The sequence below is a fragment of the Athene noctua genome, chromosome 3, assembly GCF_965140245.1.
Source record: "Athene noctua chromosome 3, bAthNoc1.hap1.1, whole genome shotgun sequence".
Classification (NCBI taxonomy): Eukaryota; Metazoa; Chordata; class Aves; order Strigiformes; family Strigidae; genus Athene; species Athene noctua.
In genome coordinates this window covers 62,908,995-62,931,727 of record NC_134039.1, presented here as the reverse complement: position 1 = coordinate 62,931,727, position 22,733 = coordinate 62,908,995, and the positions used below count along the sequence as shown (strand labels likewise).

The following is a 22,733-nucleotide window of genomic DNA, read 5'->3' as shown; positions in this document are numbered from 1 at the left end:
CTCCACTTAGTAGTAGACATCTTGCACTTTCTTCAGGCTTTAATGCTGGTAGCATTAATGTTAGGTAGCACAACAGCTGAGCGCTGCCAGCAACCAAAGCAACAGTGCCGATGAAAGTTAAAACAAATGCCAATTGTTTTACATGAAGGATCAACATGCAAACTGGATGTCCTGTTGCAATTTGGTATAAAATGAACTGAACCAAATCCTAAACTGCACCATCACCACAGAAGTCTCCAGTTACATCTAGGTGTCTGGATGTGAAGGTACCTGTAAGCCCCCTGGGACTGTGAACCTGGGGGGGTCTCTCAGCATACTTGCCTTTTTTCCAGTATCGCTGCTATTGGTCTGTGGGAGACCCTCTGGTCTGGAGACAGGTTAGCTCTTCTGAGTGTCTTGGTCTGGATACCCTTGTTTGAAGAAAAGGAGGAATCATGAAATACTGGACAGGGAAAACTAGTAAGGGATATATGTATGCTGTGCCACAGAGGGGAGACTATCAGGCCAGAGACAGGTACCTGTTAGATGCACTGTACTCATACCCGAGGAGGAGAATCACCTCTTTAATCAGCAGATTCCTGTGCTCAGTGAATGCCAATGAGAAATTAAACACACATGTTTAACAGCTTACATGCTGGGGAGAAAAAGAAAGTAAATGAATTGTACATTTGTCTTCAAGGATAAATTCTCTTCTGGAAAGCAAGCTTAAAGTTATGTTTTAGACATACTGTTGTTAGGTTTTAGACATCCTGATGGGCTCAGGAAATGAGGAACAAGGAGAAGTTCTCTGACCTGTGTGACACAGGAGGTCAGACTGAATGATCTGACAGTCCCCTGTGGCCCTAGGTGCTATCAGTCCATGAAGCAATTGTCATTTCAGTAGCATTTTAGTTAACTTAGTTCATTTAACAATATTTTCTTGGTACCTCTGTGACTCACTGATAATGCATACTTAAGAAATCATCCATTATTTGCAAAGCCTCGTTTGCTTTTTCATTTCGACAGAATGTGAAGCTGAAACCAGATGATTGATGGCTTTTTCTGTTTATTTTCTAAAAGATGTCAAGCAGCATATTTACTGACTCAACTCCTGCTGCAACATGTTAGTTTGAGCAGTGTAAACACATCTTAACAACCCTTAGTAATTGTAGGGAGAAGGACATCATGAATATAATGAAAACTGACAGCACTGATTTCCATTCCTGTAATTTTTTTATGCTTGTAAAGACACACACAGTATTTTGCTTGGATGTTTTGGAGTTCTAAAACTTCCACATAACAGTTTATTAATACTCATATTTCAAATATACTACTTGTTTGGTTAAAAAAGTTAATATTTAGTTCATTTTCTGTCAAATTACTTCATAGCCCCTTGTTTATACACCCATGTAAATGGTGGTTATCCATAACACATATTCACTAGATTTGGAAAGTGAAAGGTCTTTAGATACAGAGCAAAAAGGCTAACTGGTGTGGTAACTTAGAGATGGAAAAGGAAGCTTTAGATTAAGTCTAAGCAAAATGTAGGGAAGCACATACCATCCAATTGAAATTGCATATACTGATTTATTCTGTGACTCTGTAAACAACAACAAAATTAGAGATTTGTCCAAGGATGCAGAGTGAGTGCAATTCACTACCACCTTTTCTTATCAATAAATCTCTAGGAAAATAATGATTTTTAAAATGTTGTCAAAATCTGTATGAAACATCAACCGTAATTTTCATGGTTTTAGCAAGTAATAAATAGTTTCAGAGTAAATTAGTAAATAGTAAAAAGCATGGGGAATTTCATGCAAACTTGAAACTGAAGTCATTGAGCCTAATCTGTCCCACATTTTTAGTCATTCCTGCCATGAAATGTCATTCAGAAACTTGCAATACCAACTTCAAAGGGAAATGTACAGTTTTCATCCTATTTTTCCTCCTAGACACACTAATCCTATTGAAAAAAACTATTACTGAACATTAGTCCCATAATGACTGAAATCCTCACAATTTCTGTCTTAAATCATTTATCATGACTGATTTATTTTTATACCAGCACCATCCTTCGTCAGAAGTAGGTCTTCTGCTTTCCAAGTTATCCCACTCTGGGAACACTGTATTCCCACATTGCCTGTGTGGGAACACTTCTGATCCCCTCTTTCATGTTTCATTTTATTACATTTATTATGCCTTTCAAACAAACAAATACACACAAAAAACCCCTCCCGGACTCTCCATTCAATGCCATTTCTGATTGAAATTCAGAATTCTTAACCTTTCAATGACATTTCTGATCAAAGTTCATCACTTCAACATAGATGGCAAGAACTGCATTTCCTCGGTGCTTTGCCCAATGTAATTACTAGTTCCCTGAGACCATGTTTCTCTTTGTCATGATCTCGTTACAGAGGTGGTTCAGGATAATCGCACAGTTAGCTAGTAAATCTATGGTCCTTCTCCTGGTCTCCCTATGGATAGTGATGTCTGTTCAATAGACAATTTTAGGCTTATTCCAGGTGTGGAATAAGTGAACTTACTTCAATGCAAAAATACAACATCAGATTCAATGCAATTATTAGAATTATTTTCTTACTAATTTGAGGAGCTCTTCTAGGATATATTTTTTGAATTGTTTACAGCTTATTTGGTTTCATTAGGAATGGATGCAATTATTAAAGTAATGGCTTTGTTTACTTGGTTAGTGGCAAAGTCTATGAAGATCAGGCTGAATTTGTAATAAAATGAGTTGTTTATGCTGAAATCAGATATGCCAGTCATACTCTATAATAATATCACTAGTTTATTCCTGAGGCTGATTAATATCAGTGATACTGGTAGTGATGTATCAGCTGTATGAATAGTACTTGCTGTGTGTTCAGGGAGGAGAGGACACACCACTAGAGGAATCAGTAGTTTCAGTCCAGGATAAGCATAGAAATAACTGTTTAAGTCTGAATCCAACAGTAGTCTTTATACTATAGCCTAAGTAATAGGGGCTGGACCAGCTCTTTCTAACCTTATTTGACATAATACATTAATATAGTTGTGGTTATATTCATATAATTGTTCTACAGTATCAAATTTGCAAATTTAGTACAGTATTAATAACCATGATCTTGAGATTGTGAATGTAGTTTTGTGTTCTGGAGTTTGTTTTGTGCTTGGTACATGTTCATACAATAATTATATCTTGAGTTAGATTGTGTTTTTAGAAATCATATTATTTCAACATGTCTGCTTACATGGTCTATTTTAATAAGATTTGAAAAAAAAAACTTTTTAGTTGCTTCAGTAACTAATTTGCCTACTTTGGTTTTTGCATGAAAACAATGTGGTTTTGTAGTCACCTTTAAGGAGATGTTTGCTGGAGGTTCTAATCCACTGTTTCTTTAAAAATTGCATTAAAGCTATATATTTCATCAAGATACTGTGCATCAGTGTGTTAGTGCTGAAGAACTAGACGAGGTCACCTGCCTTTAAGATGTCTAAAAAGTTGTTTTAACCTGACAAATATTTTAAGTTTTAAAAACATTTAGTGCATGCAGTTTGATTTTCTTACTGACACTCAGGAAATTATGTAGATTTTGTAATTAATCTGCGAATGTTCTATGTAATGATGAATGCATAAAGTGGGAAAGAATTGTCAGCAAAATTTTCTGCATGTGAGGATGTGCATTTGTGTGATTTTCTATTCATGTGATTTATGAACATGCACAGAAAATGAGAAAATAGGATTCCTGAGACCCTCACTCACCTTGTGTTATCAGCTTCATAAGTCCTCTGCAAACCTGGTTAATGTGACTATACTTTATATATGATTCTATTATACAACATCATTTCCATCCCATGGTTTATGCTTAGGGATGAGATCTGTTAAGTAAACAAGCTCAGATAGCCAATACTGGTTATTCCTAATGATACAAAATATGTAGTTGGAGAACTTACTTTCACTGATTAAATTATGATTCTAAAAACATTTCATGGTGTCTTCCCTTATCTGTCATGACTTTTTTGGGGATCTAGTCCTATGAATTTTTTCTAATTGAATATTAAACTGAGTTTAATTGTGCTGTAAGAATTGTAATTACATTTGTTTTAGCTCTGTTTGTTTTATTTTTGCAGTCTACTCTGTAGATTGAGTGATCCTCATGTCATTTCTAACATTTTCTTTTATGTGTAGTTTTTAGTAGGTTTGTATCAGTTCTAACTATTTTATAGTGCTACTTTTCACTCTAGTACTGAAAAGAATGGACATTCACTCTTATTGCTGGACAGCAGGTAGAAAATTAATTATTTGAATAATTAGTTATTTGATTAATTACTGTGTTTTGTAATTTTCTTATTTATAAATACACTTAAAATGTAATGTCTTATTTAGATGAAACATTTGGAATTTTTGACTGCTGCAAAATGCATGAATCTTGCTGATGACAACAGTGAGTCATCTAGCAAGACGGTATTGTACTGATGGTACAATAACAAAAAGGGTCTCTACTGTCTGCTGTCTTTGTATATCCGACCTTGAAGAGAATTAGAACTTGCTTGTTGCAGAAGTTGAGCATCTAATACATTGATGCACCTGTTAGTTCTCACATAATGTTTATAATGATCAGTGATTCTTGTGGGAATTAAATATTTTCTCTTTCTAGTGATCTGGACATTCAGCTGCGTTTACTTGTATTAAATGATTGTCCTTAACATATGAAATTTCTTACACTTCAGAAAACTGTAACTGTGCACCATTCCCATTCCTTTCTGCCATTATTTTCTCTTACTGTTAAATCCTATTTGAAGTAAAGCAATTTTGGTTTACATTTTATATTCATATAGAGACCATGAACCAAGCAACACCTGCTAGAAAACTGGAAGAGATTCTTCACCTTGCGGAACTCTGTATCGAAGTATTGCAGCAAAATGAAGAGCATCATTCAGAGGTGAGGCCATAACTGCATTACTTCATGCTGTAGAGAATGGTTTGTTCCTAGGTTTTTTCTCCCCTGATGCGAAGCAATTCTGTCAAGAAACATTTTAGCTTTACTTTCTGACATATGTTTAAGGCAGTTCACATTTACAGAGGAATAAGAGACTTGAAGCTTATGAAAAGTGAAGTGAAATAAAACTCTACTTGAATTCGCTTGGTTGAACTGTAGGTTTAGAAATTAAAATTAAAGCGCATAAAATACAGAAAGCATCTTTGTGCTGGAGGTGATGAAATGGTATGGAAAACATTCATAGCCTTATACAGTTGTTCCTTCCAACTTTTCACCTCTCATTCAAAATAGAAAGAAAACAAAACTGAATGCTAGTTTTCATCATGCCATATAGATCTTGATTTTAATGTAAATATAATGATGGGTATAATAATCACATTCACATTGCTCTTCTCTTGATTGGAAAAGTACTGCTTTTAAACTTGCACTTTTTAAAATGGCATTATAAGATAGAAGAAGTAAAATAGAACAATTTCATGTTTCTTACTCTCAAGTCTTTTGCTTTGTGATACAGAAACCATAATATTTAGAATATTTAGAATTATAGCACTTTTCATATCAAGGAATTACAAAAATAAACTTGACCAGGTACAGACAATTGTATATCTTACTACATTTAATTAATAAATACAGTTATTGAAGGTTCAGGAAATTGTTTTAAAAGTGTTCTCAGAAAACTCAATATTTTTGGGGAAAATATGTAAAGAGATAAACATGATTTAGTATATATAGTTATAAGTATGGTCATTCAAAACATCTGGTTTTATATCACACTATGGAATCTAGTTTTTAGCTTACATCTGTCATGTGTGAACTTGTTATAGATGTTTTATCTTATACTGAAGAAACAGCTGTTTTGATGATTTGAAATTAATTCCCTGGAGGTCATATTCTACACTATTGTTGCCACTGTGTTACTCTGTAATGATTACTCATAAAATGTATATATTGTTGTCTTTGTCTTTTGCGGACCTGCATTACTGTGAGAATATTAAGACTTCTGTGGAAGAGAACACAGAAGAAACAGATCAAATCATACATGTATGATTAAACATCTTTGTTCAAAGATTACTACTTATTTGCAGTCAGAGATGTGGTATTTTTCGGAAGGGTAAACATATTGCACATGCCTTCAGGAAAATCAGTTCAGCAAAAGTTTTCAATCTAATCTAAGACAGATTGAAAAGAATAAAGATAATTTTATTTCCCCTTTCTTCTTCCATGTAATAAATGTTCAATTTTACTGAAATGTATGCAGAATTTCAGTATTAAAATATATATGAGAACAAGATCACAAAATTTTACATTACCTATTCAAAACTGAAGATTAAGTATCGTGACTTCACATCATAATGTTTAAGTAAATGTTCAGTGTTTGATGATGCAGTTGACAAAAAGGATCAGTAATCTCTAACACAGTATATCGCATTTTTTAATACTAGATTTATTTGTTTTTTTAATTCATAACACTTCCAAATTTCTGGGATTCCCAAAGGGAAGAGAGGTATGTGATTCCTGGTGACTGAACATTATTTCTCACCGTTTATAGCATGGAACTGTACACTGAATGTATAGCATAAATTGTTATGATTTCTGGTGTTGTATGGCCACATTTGTGTGTCTCTCTAGAATCTTAGAATTGCAGTCTTCCTTTAATTAAGTCAGTGTGTTTGTTCTCTTAGAATGTGTGTCACCAATTTCTAATTCCCTTTAGCCTGTTTTCATATCATCCGTACTGACTGAACAACTATCTTAGCTGTAGTTTTTGTTTTGCTGTTCTTCTTTCTTGCTGCCTAAGCAATCATAGGTGATTCTTGATAAGAGTCAGAAGAATTTCTGTCTGGGTTCAAAGTGTCATTGGCAAAAGGGAATAAGATGGAAAGAAAATGTGCTGCTTTTCTGGTTTAGGTTTTGCTTTGTTTTGAGTTTTTGGCAATATTTTCTGAGAAGAATTTTGCTTGCCTAAAAGTGACACCTGTCAATGACTGTATACATTTCTTCTTTCTTTATTTCTTTGCATTTAATTATTTTCTGAGGTAAGGAGTCTGTTCCTTTAATGAGCTCCCATTTGAGGAATAAGACTCCATTTCAAAATCTTGCCAAAATTTTTGAAGGCTCATCAGTCCTTTTCACTGTGGTGCAAATCAGCATCCTTTAATCCCAACACCGCAACACACAAAGTAATTCTCAGTAATAGCAGAGGATGCTCAGCATTTCTTGCCAGTTCATCTTTTCTCCATTTGCCCCATGTCAAAAATAATTACAGGCAGTCATGAGAAAGTCCAGGATGCAAAAACATATTTGTAGACCACTTTTCAGAAGTTGTCTTTATTTGATGCCTTTCAGGCCTGCGTACATAATTATACATTACCTAGGACCTGTGTTCTGCAAATGCAAGCAAGGATTTCTATGACTTTATTTGAAGTTGTGGGAACTCAGCACTTGCATAGATCAAGCTACATATGTCCCATGCTGGTAATTCAAAAATATGCAAAATAGATATTCAAAGTAGAGATTCAAATATATTCAAAATGAGGGGCTTAAGTTTGCAAGCAAAGACATGTTCTTATCTAGTATTTGTAAGTATTTCTCACTGTCAGATATTTTCATGAACTCTGAGCAAAACCCTCTCAGCAGCATGTGGTATTCATCCTATTTCATAAACTCACTGCACCTTCATCTTTAACTCCAAGATCATACAGCTTCCTCCGATCCAATACTCAGCTTCAGTACTGACCTTTCAAAGCCTAGATTTGAAGCAGTCTTTAATGTGGAGTTGGCTTTACTTGCTGACACACTATTTTTCACAGATCTCTTCTTTTAACCTAGGATTACCTAAGAATCTAAATTTTTACCAAGGAAAATTGTGCATTCAAACATGTTACTAGGTTAAATAGAGACATTAGTGAATTTCTAAAGGTGTATTTATAGCATTTGTGGAAGGAAAACTGGATGCATTCCTCAGGAGAAACCAACATCTTTAAGGCAAAAATATGAATTAAAAAACCTCTGTATCTTTTTTAAAAAAAAGCCCTTATACTTCAAGGAAAAAAAATCACATAAAAACCATCCCCTCTGAGTAACAAATGACTTCACAATGTATTCACAAGAATTTATTTGAAAAACAAATTAATCTGATTACTTATAGCTTTAGAATTGAATGAAATCAAAAGAAACATACAGTAATTTTTCAAGGATGAGGCCTTCATTCTTTTCTTTGCTCTCTGGCAAAGAGTTGCAGGGTTTTATACTCCTTTTTTGATTTTTTTGTGTTACATTTTTGTCCTGATTATTTCATTTTTCACAACGTAATCTATTTGTTTTCTTACATTTTTGATGCAAGATTTTATAAAATATTTTCACATTTTTCTCTTGTCCTGTTCATCCTCCCCAAATGAGATACAGCATGAAATGACATATCCAGATGTATTTTGCCATAGATACAACACCTCTCTGCTTTATGACTTGTGTTTAGTAATTCTATTTTGTCGTGGTTGCAGGCGTTTGCTTGGTGGCCAGAATTATTGGCTGAGCATGCAGAGAAGTTTTTATCTCTGTATTCTGTTGATATGGATTCAGCACTTGAGGCACAGCCACAGGACTCCTGGGACAGCTTCCCACTTTTCCAGCTGCTGAATAATGCCCTCAGAAATGACAGTAAGATCTTAAGTTTTTTACTTATTGTGTGCATAAGATTTTTCAATGTGCCATTTCAGTCCTTATTCTGGCAATCTCTTAACCATTTAGTGTTCACAAATTGCTCGGTTTTAAATCAGTGATGTACAAGGAACATAATATGTATTTGATATTTCATATTTAATCTATACTGCTTAAATAAAATGTAGTTTATATTTCCTAAGCCTTCATGCAAACTACTTTCAGACTAGTTATGTCTATAAAGGTATTGTAGGCTTAGCATGAATGGATTAAGATACATACGACAAATCAGTGTTATTTATACTTGGTGTATTGTTGTATCATTATTTGAGTTGGGGACCAAAATTTGAGATAGCTGTATTATCTTGATTTTATTCATCTTTGAAGAGAGAGGTGGATGTTTTTTGTAACAGTTAAATGATGTCCTAGGCATGTTTTGTGTTAAAGTGATTTTAATAATGGAATTAAGGAAATAACCAATGACACTAAAGAAAATCGATTAGGTATTAATTTAAAAACATTGAATTGCATCTAACATTTTAAGGCATCATAAAGAAAAAAACACGTTTGTGCTATGTTTTATATGTTTACTCATATTCCATTTCTTAAAAATGAGAAAATTACATACTTTTAATAAATTATTTTGAAGATTCAAATGCTATTTTTATTGAATTATTCTAACATTTGATTTTTTAATTAAGTCTACCTAATTTTTATCTCTTCCTGGAAAATTAATTTTATTTCTGTGAAAGTTCAATAGCTTTTAAGAATTTTAGCTCCATGTATGGAAACTGCTTGACTGAAAGAATGGAAAATAGTATTCAAGAGCTTTTCTCCAAGGTTACACATATTGCAACCTATATTATTTACCTTTGCATTACTGTTAACCTTAGCTGCCCAGTGTTTATTGAAATATATAGGTCACACAGTATAGGTCACCTGTTGGCCACAGCACCATATCATGAAATGGAGCAGCTAGCAAATGTACAATTCACTGTAACACAATGGATGATGAACTTCATGGAGGAAAAGGGACAAATGGACAGGACCACAAACTAAAGCTGAAGTTTAAACAGGATTGTTGAAAGTCACTGTTACTGCACCAGGTTGGATGTGGTCTAGGACAGAGCAGAAGAACATTAACACCCAGTTTTAGAGGTCTCTTTTCATGAATTATGTTTTCATAACCTGACATTTACCAATACATGAAATGCCACATTCCTGATGATTTATTTTTTTTCTGCTAGTGTTCCCCTTAGTTTGTTTTTAAGGTGTCCATGAATGTTACATCTGGATTCTTTGTTGAACAAGCTGCAACTACAGAAACAAATTGCCATGCTGGTGGTAATTTAAGATCAATTTAGAGGGCTGCCCAGAAGGGTGTAGGAATTGTTCAGTCTTGATGTGGATCTCATAAGAGGTAGATTCCTGCAAGGTGGATTCTACATTACTTTAAGTGGATGTCTAATCCCCTAAAATCCAGGTTAAAAACCTGAAGCCTGTAGTCAGGTGTCTTTCCTACCATCTTACGTTTTCAGTTTAGGAAGCACATCGCTAGCTGGGATGATATGTGCACTTAAGACAGTTATTTGGTTTCTGAAAGCTGTGGAGGTATTTTACAGTAGTCTTACAAAAAGGATTTATGGCACGTTTTAACTACATTATTGTGTCATTTGTGTTCCTTTGCGCTTTGGTTCCAACCTGAGAGAAGTGATAGAAACAAACAAGGGTTATCCTCACGTGCAAAGAGGTTGCTGGTAGGCTACTGATTTTTCTTTCCTTAAAAGATTAAATGGATAATAATGCTAGATGTCTAAAACAGCCTTAGGAAGGACATTTTATGAAAACTTTCATGTCAAAGCAGATTGTAAAACATTAACTGAAGGATATGAAACAACTGCTGTATGAAATGTCACACCTGTATACCAATTTCAAGAATTCCCTAATGGTAGTAAATAAAGTAAATGACAGTTTCTGGCAAGTGAAAGCCATCTGGAAAATTATACACTTCTTTTTCCCAGAACTACGGGAAAGCAACTGTGGAAATTAGTCACCTTTTAATCAGTGGATATGTTAGCAAGTGGCAAGTGACCATTCCACCAAGAACTGATTCCCAAGTGGAACATACCTCAGTGCTTATTCTTTAATTAACAGCCTTTTCACCTTGCAAGTGCATTAAAGCCATTAGAAAGAGATCTCCATGCTTATATAATCAATTTTACAGTCTTCCAAAATGAAATAAATGATTTGTCTTCACCCTAAGTGAAAACCTTTTCCTGAAAACTATCACTTTCATAAAGATAGATTTAGAAAAAAAGAAAAAAATCTAAAAAGGTAAAAACTGGAATGGGGTCTCATGAGGATAAAAAGGCTAGTGTTAATAATTAACAAGGAGAGTGAAGTGGAGTAAATTAGCCATAATAGAGCCCACAGTGACTGGCAAAGTCACCTCTCATTATCAAAAAACTCATTAGGAAATGAGGAGGTGGAAATCCCACTGGGTTATTCTCACTCTCTGGCTATATCAGAGATTACTTTTCAGATTTCTTTCAAATGAAGAACTGTTAGGTCACCATATTGCATATTAGGTTAATCTTCAGTGAAATTTGGAGGACTGACACCTGCGTGTTATTCCATCTCAAGAGCTTTAAATGAGCTCTAAATCCTTGATGCAGGAGTCAGTTTCCACATAAACCTGACATGAACAAACTCTTAACAATAAAGAAACAACCTAACATTTACAGCTTTAAGGAAAACTTACATGTAAGACTATTTTTATAACTATATCACTAAAATAGAATATTAGAAAGATTGTGAGATAATGAAAATGGATAGTCTTTGCTATTGAAATAATATCAAATGTGTCATTTTACATAGGTTACAAAATATTGTACATGATTCAAGCTGAATACTTCAAAGCTAATATTCATTTAACAATGAGAAAAAAGTGCATTTTGCAATAGAGCATATAACTTTTCATGAAGTAAAAGGGGGGAGGAAGGGGCAGTCCTACTTGAAGCTTCACAATTTTATTATGAAGGACTCCATTTTGAGTCCCTTTAAGCGTCTCCATTTTTTCTGACCTTATTCCACAACAATTAAGAGTTCATCAGTGAGTCATCAGTGATTGCTTTCCTGTTAAGTCTAACTGAAGAACTACTTTAAAAAATGGATGGAGAAGTATGATCTTCCTATCCCATAAAATATTTCCACTTTTCAGACAAGGCTAGCAAATAACAAAAAGTGATTTAAAAAAAGACACTTACTGTGGAGATGAGTAATAGATTGTAGATAAACTTGTTGTGATTTTTCAAAATGTAAAGGCTCGAAAAAAATACTGTAGCTGCTTTTATAGTATACATTTTAATAATCTCCAAAATTTCTATTGTTCATGCACAGTTATGCTTGTGTAAAGCTTTGCAGACTGTACAGCAATAACAGTAACCGATATCTCTCCAGAACTGGATGTTCATAGAGGGATGGAGGATATGGTTGCCCCAGGATTGCGTATTATTTTCTGTAATGATCATGTTACTTTTTTGTCCACAGAGCCTATAAATTATGTTATGAAGGGGCCTGCTCTAGAGGGCAATTTATTTTCTGTAGTTGTTTAATTATTCAGATTAATCAGGTTTTTAGTGCCTCAGTACAGACATGTATTAATTCCCCTTCATTTAAGATGGTGTCAGAGATATCTTTTAGAGGCTTATTCCTGGTTACATGAAGTGTCTATATAGTTGGCTTACTTTAGTTTTTTGAATTGTATATTCAATATTCTGCTCCTTTCCCTGACAAGTTTTCTTTCCAAGTGTCACTTACTGACACTATGTACTGTGCTGTTGCATTATTCCGTTACTACATTGGCACAAGTCAGTCAAAACTAGGAGTATTATAAAGTTAACTCATAATTCTCATTTTCCATCAAGTATTACTCAGTGAAATGTCTGTGTACTTGCTCTAACTCAGTCATACTATACCTGTAAACAGTCTGATGAAGCCAATTTAAAAATAACAGCATGTTGAGTGTTAGCCTCTTGAAGGCCATTGCTGTTATCATGGCTATTGATTTCAAACAGGAATTCTCTGATATGTTTTCTCCACTATTGCTGTTGCTAGTAGCAGAGTGGCAAATACCACCAAAAACATCATCACTTTCCTGATTTGTTACAGCCTGTGTACCACTTTTGTACTACAATTTATGTGTAATATCATAGTCCCTATTTTAAACTGCTGGGTGGAGATAGAAAACAATTTGGATTTAAGGTAATCAGGGCAAACTTTATACCCACACCAATACCTCTCATCAAAACTTACACTTCTCATTAGTTGTAGTGAGAATCTTTTCTTAGATCAATGACTTACAGTTTTTGCTCAGTTCTATTAGGAGCTGCTTTGAAATAATAACCTGCCTTCAGATAAGAGCTACATGTTTTGGTTACTGATATTGAGCGCTAACTCCAGCTGCATTATCGCTTAACAGAATATCCAATAACCTTTTTGAGTGAATGAGTTTTAGGCACAAGAAAATTGTGCAAAAATCTGTTCATGTCACTCTGTCTTGTAAAGGTGAAATAAATTTGCAGCTTGCTTCCACATAGTACACCTCTAAAATTCACTTTTAAAGTATGCGTTGTATGTAAAAATATACAGCAATTTGTATATAAGCTGACACACTTGCAATTTTCACCACAGTTTAAGTAACTGATTAATAAATGCTTTGTGGAGGCAGAATATAATATAAACAGGAAATGAATGGAAATATAAACTTTCTTTTTACAGATTATTGGGTGGTTTTCAACTGCTATGAATAGAATAAGGACCCCTAAGGAAATTTCCTTCTTGAAATTCACTGGTATTGTTTTAGATTTAAGAATATACCAGAAAATCCAAGTGATACCTTCCCAAGAATCCTATGGAGACCAGGATAATTATAGACTGTCTGCCAAAGTGCTAATTTTGTCAGTGGAAAAGACTCATGTTAACCTGTGACATTCTTCCTTTCCTTTGATTCTTCAGAAGCTCTTGAGGACAGCATAACATGCTGACTCCAGGATAACTCCTCATCTCTGCCTGTATAAGTAGAAGCAAAAGAAGCCCCACAGTTTCTGTTATACACAAGCACAGTAGATTCTTTTCATACTATTAGAGGAGAAACGTCATTCCAGCACTGGATTATTAGGCTGTACTTTTAATCTGTGGCCTTGTCATATTTTAATATATTTCAGCTACCAAATATGTAAAAATTTAATAACTTTCATCTTCAACTTCAGTATTTCAAGAATTTTTCACTTAGGGAACTGTTTCTGTTCCTGTAATCTTTTCCATTAATTTTGTCTATGCATTACCTTGCCCTGGCCTAGGCTTTCATTTTGTTGTTGTTTGTGTGAATATGAGATGGCTCATATGAAGAGGGTGCAGGGTGTCTATATTGACAAGACAATGGAGAATTAAGCTACATAGCTTTGAAGACAAGTGGTAGTTGAGGGATTTGAAGTGTGGCATTTCCTCAAGGATCTCTTGTTTCCCATCTGCTTTGATGCACAGGTGGTACCTTTTGGCAAGATCAATTCTAATCATAGGGTAGAGTGCCATGAGTCTGTTGATGATACTCAGCTATATCACTTACCCCTGTGCTCTTGAGTTCTTTCCCTGCCCTGCAGTAATCCTTGATGGAGATCTCCAGATGGATAAATCAGACCTACCATGTCCTCAGCCTTGAAAAAACAGAATGCTCGCTGAGTTTGTTGAACCAAAACAGCACTCTCATGTGTGTGCCCACCTCCGCAGAGGGATCTGCATGGAGGTGCAGTCATATTAAGAGTCTTGGCATCATTTTGGAAAGTTTCACTTCCCTGCAAAGACTGATGTCAGGATGTTAGGAGAATGATTCAGCTTTTTTAATTGAACAGCTTTTATTGCCTGTGACTTCTTTAAATTTTATTCTGACTTCAGAATAACAAGAATTGCCCTCCTGCCCATGAGACTTTATTACTGTAATTCCCAGAGTAGGGCTTGTAGCAGAGCATTTCTGCGGTGTGCTCAGAAAGCAGTAAACTACAAGCTCATCCCTTCAAGTAACCATGATTGCCAGATTAATGCCAGTCCTGCGCTCATTCACTATAAAGCAGCAATATTGACTTAACTAACACAGTTGTATTCTTGTTGTCTTTAAGCTCAAAGTTGCCTCAAAAAATTAGCCTGATATGTAGCTTGATAACAGCCACCTTTTGTTTCTCAAAGGCAATGTTCATCAGCTGTTTACTGTGAAACCTGCATGTCAATATCCAAATCTTTCTCAGTTGATATTATTGTTGGTCACAGATGCTGCAGTTTTAAGATATATAAACATTGAAATAATAACAGTGTTTTGAGTGCCTGATATACAAATAATTATGACAGAACAAGCTAGTTAACAAGTAGTTCTAGAAGCAGTGTAAATAATGGAGTATGTTTGTAATGGACTCATAGGTGCACTCTCAAGGGTGGATTCTCAAGTGTTTAATAAGAGATGAGCATATGTCGCTGCCTTTTTCTCAGTGGAAACCCTAATGATCTCTGCCTGCTACCTAGCTGCCTGTTTTCATGAAAATTCCTATATCTGATATCTGTACCCCTGTGTGTAATATGGTTGAAATTAGCTAAAAGTTTCAAAATTCTTAAAAAGGGGGAGGCAGGTGAACAAAAGTAGAGAGGGCTGTTTGCATTAGTATTTCCTCCTTAGGTAAAAGTGATTGATACATAATTTCCCATTATCTACAAGGATGTTTTCAAGAAAATAGTTCTTGCTTTCAGATCACTCTATTCAAAAAAAGAAAAATAATATTAGTGACCAGACATTCCTCAACAAAAGCATTTCCTTGCAGTATAAGGAGCAATAGGGAACTGTAACTTGATGACACATTTTGTGAATAGTCTTCATCTCTCCCAAGTTGAGTTTGTGGTGGACATCATTCAGGAATGGAAAACATAGGGGTTTCTGGAAGTTACAGAAATTATTTTTTATATGTTATACATGGAGTTGTACGAGTAGCGGAACAAGAGGGATTGTAATTTTATGAGTTGGTTTCCAAAGTTTTGAGCCCAATGATCCAGGCTTTTCTTCTTAGAAAGTGGAGGAAGCCTCCTCAAAATGCAGTTGTGGTACCCATCCAAAACTAATTAGAAGCCTGGATGCAGAAATGGGTGGGAGGAGAAGCCCACAAGAGAATTTAAAGGAACATAAAATGGGTGGGAGAAAAGAAGGGTTACAAAAATAATGAAAATTTCTTTCTGCAGTTCTGCTTGCCTGTATGATTTCCACGTACGCATGGGATTATCCTTATAGGTCCTAATAATAATGCTGGATTAATGGGTGTACACAGACACATTCAAAACATGAAACTGATATACTCCCTTGGTGGGACAGGACATTAGTGTGCTAAGGTTTAGGATTTGCTGAGATAACATTTCAGAGAGTACAGGAACAAGCAGTGGTGGTGGCAAACTAGTTTTCAGGTTTTAAGCATCTTCAGTTTGCATTGTGTATACAGTTTTTCATGCAGTAAATCCCATCTGTGAAGCAGGTGCTTTTCTACTGCTTATATCTACTTTACTTTTCTTGAGTAATATGGTTCATGCTTATAGTATGCTCACCAATCAACTGTATTTCTTTTTAAAAGCAAGAGAACACCTCTACATGTGTTACATGTTGTCAGCTTTCCTAAGTGCTTCAGGCAGCTAGTTTTCAGGACTTCCTTTAAATAGTTGTGAAACAACAATTGCTGTAATGTGGGAGATAATCACACCAGAGAATTTGCAAACTTCCAGAAGGGAAGCGTAGAGTTAGCATTCTTTAAAATTTTGCAAGACAGTTGAGAGGGCAGAGGAAAGGCAAGCTTGGTGGTTAAGGCTGTTTCGCATGAACACAGATTGTCTGGGGGGTACTTTTGTTCATGGGGCTCTTGATGAGATTTGTGCACGTCAGGATGGGAAAAGCCAGGATTCTGGTGGTGAGCTCTGGCCTTTGAGATTTTTATGTATGGACAGGCATAGGCATACCAAGACATGTTTTCTTTTCAAGAGCTCATTGAATGTCCTATGTAGGTATAGGCAGTGATTCAGGGCTTTGCCAGCTCCCAAGGACAGAGAGCAGATGGGTAAACTATTCTTATTCCCCCAAACACTCATATGTCATATATTGACTTTTTCCATTAAGCAGTCTGGAGGAAATGCTGTATACCTCTATATTTTTGCACATACCCTAGTGAGGCTGGAATGTTTTACTGTAACCTTTGTTCTTCTTAGCATAAAGCAGAATAAAAATAATTGAATGACATTCAAATACTGTTTGGTGTGGGGTTTTGTTCTGTCTTGGTGTCTAAGTATTGAACAAAATTGCTAAGGCTTAGATCCAGCAAAGTACATTATTAGTTTTAACAAGATGCAAAGAGCTTCAGTATGTGCCTAGTTTTCATTACACTGAGAGTTTTTAAACTGCAGTGTCCTTACAGAGCACTTTATTTAACTTTTATGAACTGTATTTCCTACACAAGCTTGTTTTGTGTACTAAAACATTTTAAGAGATACTTTTACCTATTGCAAAATAAAGGAGGAAAATGCCTGACAGTTTTTATTTGTGTTTTGTTTGTCTTTAAAGCATTTTTGTGCAATGGAAAGTTTCACAAGCACTTGCAAGAAATTTTTGTTCCCATGGTCATCCGCTACATCGATCTCATGGAATCATCAATTGCCCAGTCCATTCACAGAGGTCTTGAACAAGAGTCATGGCAACCTGTCAAGTAAGTGCTTTCTACAAGATCTAAACAAGGCACCTGCCCAGAGCTTTCTGTCTAATCAGGTATTCTCCCCCGTTGTCGTCTAAATATTCTATTTTTTATTGTATTCCTACATTGTTTATTTCTTCACAGGAGCATCACCAACAGTCTTCCTAATGTAGCTCTTCCAAAAGTTCCAAGTTTGCCTCTTAATCTTCCACAAATACCTAATTTTACTACACCAACCTGGATGACTTCTTTGTATGACTCCACGTGTGTATTCTTCAATAACCTTCTGACTGTATGTCAGCTCTGCATGGCCTTGCTAGTGTTCTGTGCAGCTGTATTTGGATTGCATGGTGTTTATGATCTCTTAGTTGGAAATTGTTTCCTGGGAGTGAGCCAAGCATGGACTCTTAGTGAGTTGCGCTTTCTGGTGCATTAAAATGTAGCAGCCTTAAACCTGATAACTTACAAAATCAACTTGGCAAAGGTCTGTCATCGTATGAATGGTATTTAATAACCTAAAGAACCTAATGACCCTTCTGAATTAATAAGCAGTGGGGAACCTTTTGGATAAATTATTTTTGATAGTGGGTTTTGTAAAGTGAGGCAGCCCATCATATTTTTGCATGGGTTTGATTAATTCATTGTATATTGGTTCTGAAAATCATTGATTGCAAATATTGTCATTAGATTACATATCCATGTTACAGGAAAATAGTAGAAGATTAATAAGTACCCAGAATAGAAGTATATCCATTTCTTTGTCCATTTGAAAAAATATTTATTTCTTTTTTATTTCTTCCTAACACTTCAGTGCTCTTTTCTTAAAAAAAAAAAAAAAAAAAAAAAAAAAAGAGCAGACATACCCTGTTCTATGGGAATATTCCCATAGTTACAGGCAAAATTTCTGTGTAAGGACACATTCATATACATTAGAGAAAGGCTCAAGAAGAACCTTATTTAAGCTAAGGTTATATTAGGAAAGGATGAATGTGAGTCTTCAAAAAACACACATTCGAGTTGCAAAACTTGATAATATGATTTCAAGCCAAGTATTGTCTTCTCAAGTTTTATGATGGAATTGAACACTCCTAACAAGCACTCAGATCCATTAGTGCAAGAGTTCATAGAATACCAGGTTGGAAGGGACTTCAAGGATCATCTGGTCCAACCTTTCTTGGCAAAAGCCTGGTCTAGACAAAGATGGCCCAGCACCCTGTCCAGCCAAATCTTAAAGGTCACCAATGTTGGGGAATCTACCACTTCCCTGGGGAGGTTATTCCAATGGCTGATTGTTCTCACTGGGAAAAAATTTCATTTTGTGTCCAATCAGAATCTCCCGAGATGTAACTTGTACCCATTACCCCTCATCTTTTCCATGTGACTTCTTGTAAAAAAGGATAGTTTGTGCTCTTCCAGACTTCTGGCACTTGTCTGTTGAGTATTATGACTATTGTTCTACTGCTAATTCCCCTAAAAGTTGACAAAATTCCTCTTAATCCTTGACTTTGTTACCTTTTGTGTTTACTATAATAATGCTGTTTCTCCTGATGTGCTTGTGCAAGTCATTTCAGCTTTGAATACAATTGGTCTTCTGCTAATCAAATTGTTTTCTGTGATTCCCATACTTTCAAGGGTTACTTTTTTTTTAAAGAATAGGTTGCAGAGTTAAGAGTTGTTATAATCTTAGGTATGGTCTTCTTGTGGTCTGTATTCTACCAGCCCCATCTAGCAAAAATTACTTGTATGTATTAAAATTAATGTAATTTGAATATTAAATTTATAATTAATATATAATAAATATGGATTCTGATTGGAGTATTATAGTAGTAGATCTTTCCTAAATTAAGGTTTTGATGTAGCAATACATTCCTAGACTGTATTGTCAAAAAGTGTGCAAGTACAGCAAAATTCAGCCATTGGCTCATTCCCCCTTGCACATCTTCTGGTATGAAGGCTCATGGTGTGTATGGCAAAGTGTGCATAACATCCTAAACTAATCAGTGAGGTTTTCAAAGCATTCAATGAGCAGTGATGTTGACATGTGCTGTAATCATTTGCCAGCAGTAGCTGTTGCTCTGCTGCTTCTCAAGAGAAGTGGGGATGAGTGGTGTCCCCACTGCAGTGTGGCCTTTGTAAGGTCATCATCCCCTTTCAGCCACGTCGCACAGCATTCAAGAAGTCTGCCAAGATGCTGGCTCCATTGTAGGCACCTCTTCATGTTCTTTCTCTCTAAACGTAGAGCTTTGAAGTTGTATTTTATAAAATGTGTATAAATTAGCATTCAAGATTGCAGGTAGTATTGTTACCTTTGTAATACTGTGGAATTGAGATAGTATTTTACGAGTCAGCCTACCCACATTCTACTGAAGAGCCAAGTAACTTATCAGAATGCCCATGTATTGTATTGGGATCAAAAAAAAAAAAAAAAAAAAAAAGAGTGAAGGCACTGTAAGCCAGTTGATCCTCCTCCCAAGCGAAGGAGTTTCCTCTTTCCTGTTGGTAATGGTGTCTCAGTAGCCAGTGGAGGAATTGGATTACTTCCACTATTACATGAAAGAAAGGAGGAGCGTTTTGTTTCTCCCCACTTCTCCCATCCCATCCTTTTCAGGAAGAACAAAGCTTCCTCTTTCTAGTTAAATTCTCAAATGGGGAGTAATCAAATACCTAGGCTCCAATACCTGTTAAACAAAATCTGGTGTTTCCTGTCAGTTTTCCCTTTTGGTGTGATGAACACCCACCTTAAATGGACTAGAATGACATATTGCATTATACATGGAGTCAGCAAAGGCACCTGAATTCAGGAGCCCAGGCCCTGCTTTGTCAGTCATAGTAGGTGGCGCCTTCTCACCACTGACTCCCAGAGGTTTTCCTCTCCCAGTCCACTGTGCTCCCTCCTCTGGGCCACACATCTGATGCTTTGACAAGAAGATGACTATGTATATCACTAAGTTTTGCTGGACTTTTTCTCTTAGAAAGTGATGATTCTGGCCAATTAATCTTTATCGAATTGAATTACATAGTGACAAATCTGCAGCCAAAAGAAATGAGAAGTGATCTGTGAGCCAGCTGAGTTATAGTTCAATGTTTATTGAAAAAGCCAAGTCCTGTGTCTATTTTTGCTGCAATAAGAAGAGATTTCATATTCTCCAAGATTTACTAATGTTACTGTTCAGGCTCTTATGTTCATGTTTAAGTCCATTCATATTCAACAGAACTGTTACATGCCTACCTAAGAACTTTTGCTGAGAAGAGGTGAAAATATATTCACAGTTAGTCATTTCTTTGTGTGCTTTATTGGTGAAAATAGATTTTCCCTTCTTTCACTTAAAAGTTGCTTCAATTCTTTTAAACATTACTAGAGAAGATTGTGTATATTTTTTAATTAACTGATGCTTTTTTTTTCCTTGATCACATCTTTTGGAGCAATAAATGTACACTGCTTATAATAGCACTTAGAAGGATCATTACTTCATTTTCAGTTGTTTTGGGTTAACCTTTTATTATTGGGCATTGGAAAGGAAGATATGCAAAGGGGAAAGTGTTATGAGTAGTAGTCTGTTTTTCTTGATTGGTCTCAGGAGAGGACAACTCAGAGGACACCTTGGCTAGACATGCAGAGCACTGTGGATTACTGTTCCATCTGGCTGAAGACAACATTCTTAAAGAGTAAAAGAGTCTAAATATTCTGTAAAAGCTTCTAATCAGCCAGAATGAAGGGTTTTTTTCTTACTTACTAATTAATTCAAATGTACTACTTAAAATTGCATTCTCGTCCATTTCATATTTTAGATTTCATTTCTCTGCTTCTTCTGGAGCTGTTTTTTAAGTTAGATTTGTGGGTGATTTCAATTGTTTATGGTTTAATTTATATATTATTATTATCAGTGCAGACATGAGAGATTCAGTGACCAAAAATATTGTAGATACAGAACTGAGGTTGTCTCTTACTATCTGGTGCCACTCTAGAACATCAGGTTCAGCAAAACTCAAGGCTGGGGAAACATGGAATAAGATACATGCTTGCTGGAGAATAGTCCTGTCTTGTCTTACAATCAGAACATCAAGGAAAATGTGTTAGCTCTATTTTTTCCTCTATGGTTAAGTTATAATGAGTAACAAGAGGAACCAGTTGGAGCAGTTGCAGTCTTCCGATTGTGATATGAAGGGATCTGCACTGAATGTGTCTGAAGTCTCGTGCTGGACCTCACTGTGTGTTTGTACATGCTGAATAAGTCAGGAGACTGTATTTCAGCACTTTTTTGGGGAGTTGTATCTGTAGTGGTGCAAAACTGACTGCTTGCGGCTTGGCTGGGCACACACTTTGCTGGGTAAAAAACTGGCTGTATGGCCAGGCCCAAAGAGTTGAGGTGAATGGAGTTAAATCTGGTTGGTGGCTGGTCACGAGTGGTGTCCCCCAGGGCTCGGTTTTGGGGCCACTCCTGTTTAACGTCTTTATTGATGATCTAGACGAGGGGATCAAGTGCACCCTCAGTCAGTTTGCAGCTGACACCAAGTTGGGTGGGAGTGTTGATCTGCTCGAGGGCAGGGAGGCTCTGCAGAGAGACCTGGACAGGCTGGAGCCATGGGCTGAGGCCAACTGGGGGAGTTTCCATAAGGCCAAATGCTGCCCTTGGGCCACAACAACCCCCAGCAGCGCTACAGGCTTGGGGAGGAGTGGCTGGAGAGCTGCCAGTCAGAGAGGGACCTGGGGGTGTTGATTGACAGCTGGCTGAACAGGAGCCAGCAGTGTGCCCAGGTGGCCAAGAAGGCCAATGGCATCCTGGCTTGTGTCAGCAATAGCGTGGCCAGCAGGGACAGGGAAGGGATCTTACCCCTGGACTCGGCCCTGGTGAGACCGCACCGTGATTCCTGTGTTCAGTTTTGAGCCCCTCACTACAAAAAGGACATTGAATGACTCGAGCGTGTCCAGAGAAGAGCAACGCAGCTGGTGCAGGGTCTGGAGCACAGGTCGTACGAGGAGCGGCTGAGGGAACTGGGGGTGTTTAGTCTGGAGAAGAGGAGGCTGAGGGGAGACCTCATCGCCCTCTACAGCTACCTGAAAAGGAGGGTGCAGAGAGCTGGGGATGAGTCTCTTTAACCAAGTAGTGTGTAAGAGGACAAGAGGGAATGGCCTCAAGTTGCACCAGGGAAGGTTTAGACTGGATATCAGGAAGCATTTCTTTACAGAACGGTTGTTAGGTGTTGGAATGGGCTGCCCAGGGAGGTGGTGGAGTCCCCATCCCTGGAGGTGTTTAAGAGTTGGGTCAACATAGCGCTGAGGGATCTGGTGTAGTTGGGAACGGTCAGTGTTAGGTTAATGGTTGGACTGGATGAT

The 22,733-nt window shown here is 36.4% G+C and overlaps 1 protein-coding gene across 16 annotated transcripts in view; it reads left to right on the top strand.

Moving 5' to 3' along the window:
* CADPS2 (calcium dependent secretion activator 2) overlaps nucleotides 1-22,733 on the top strand; it is a 322,958-nt gene that overhangs the window by 249,936 nt on the left and 50,289 nt on the right. For 7 of the 16 annotated variants that reach the window (XM_074903178.1, XM_074903177.1, XM_074903176.1 and 4 more), the window contains 3 exons: nucleotides 4,819-4,922; nucleotides 8,480-8,636; nucleotides 17,272-17,413. In XM_074903178.1, coding sequence (XP_074759279.1) covers nucleotides 4,819-4,922; nucleotides 8,480-8,636; nucleotides 17,272-17,413 — 403 coding nt within the window. Of the gene's footprint in view, nucleotides 1-4,818; nucleotides 4,923-6,474; nucleotides 6,484-8,479; nucleotides 8,637-17,271; nucleotides 17,414-17,542; nucleotides 17,663-22,733 lie in introns of all 16 variants that reach the window. The other 9 variants (XM_074903170.1, XM_074903175.1, XM_074903173.1 and 6 more) reach the window with 3 other exon arrangements.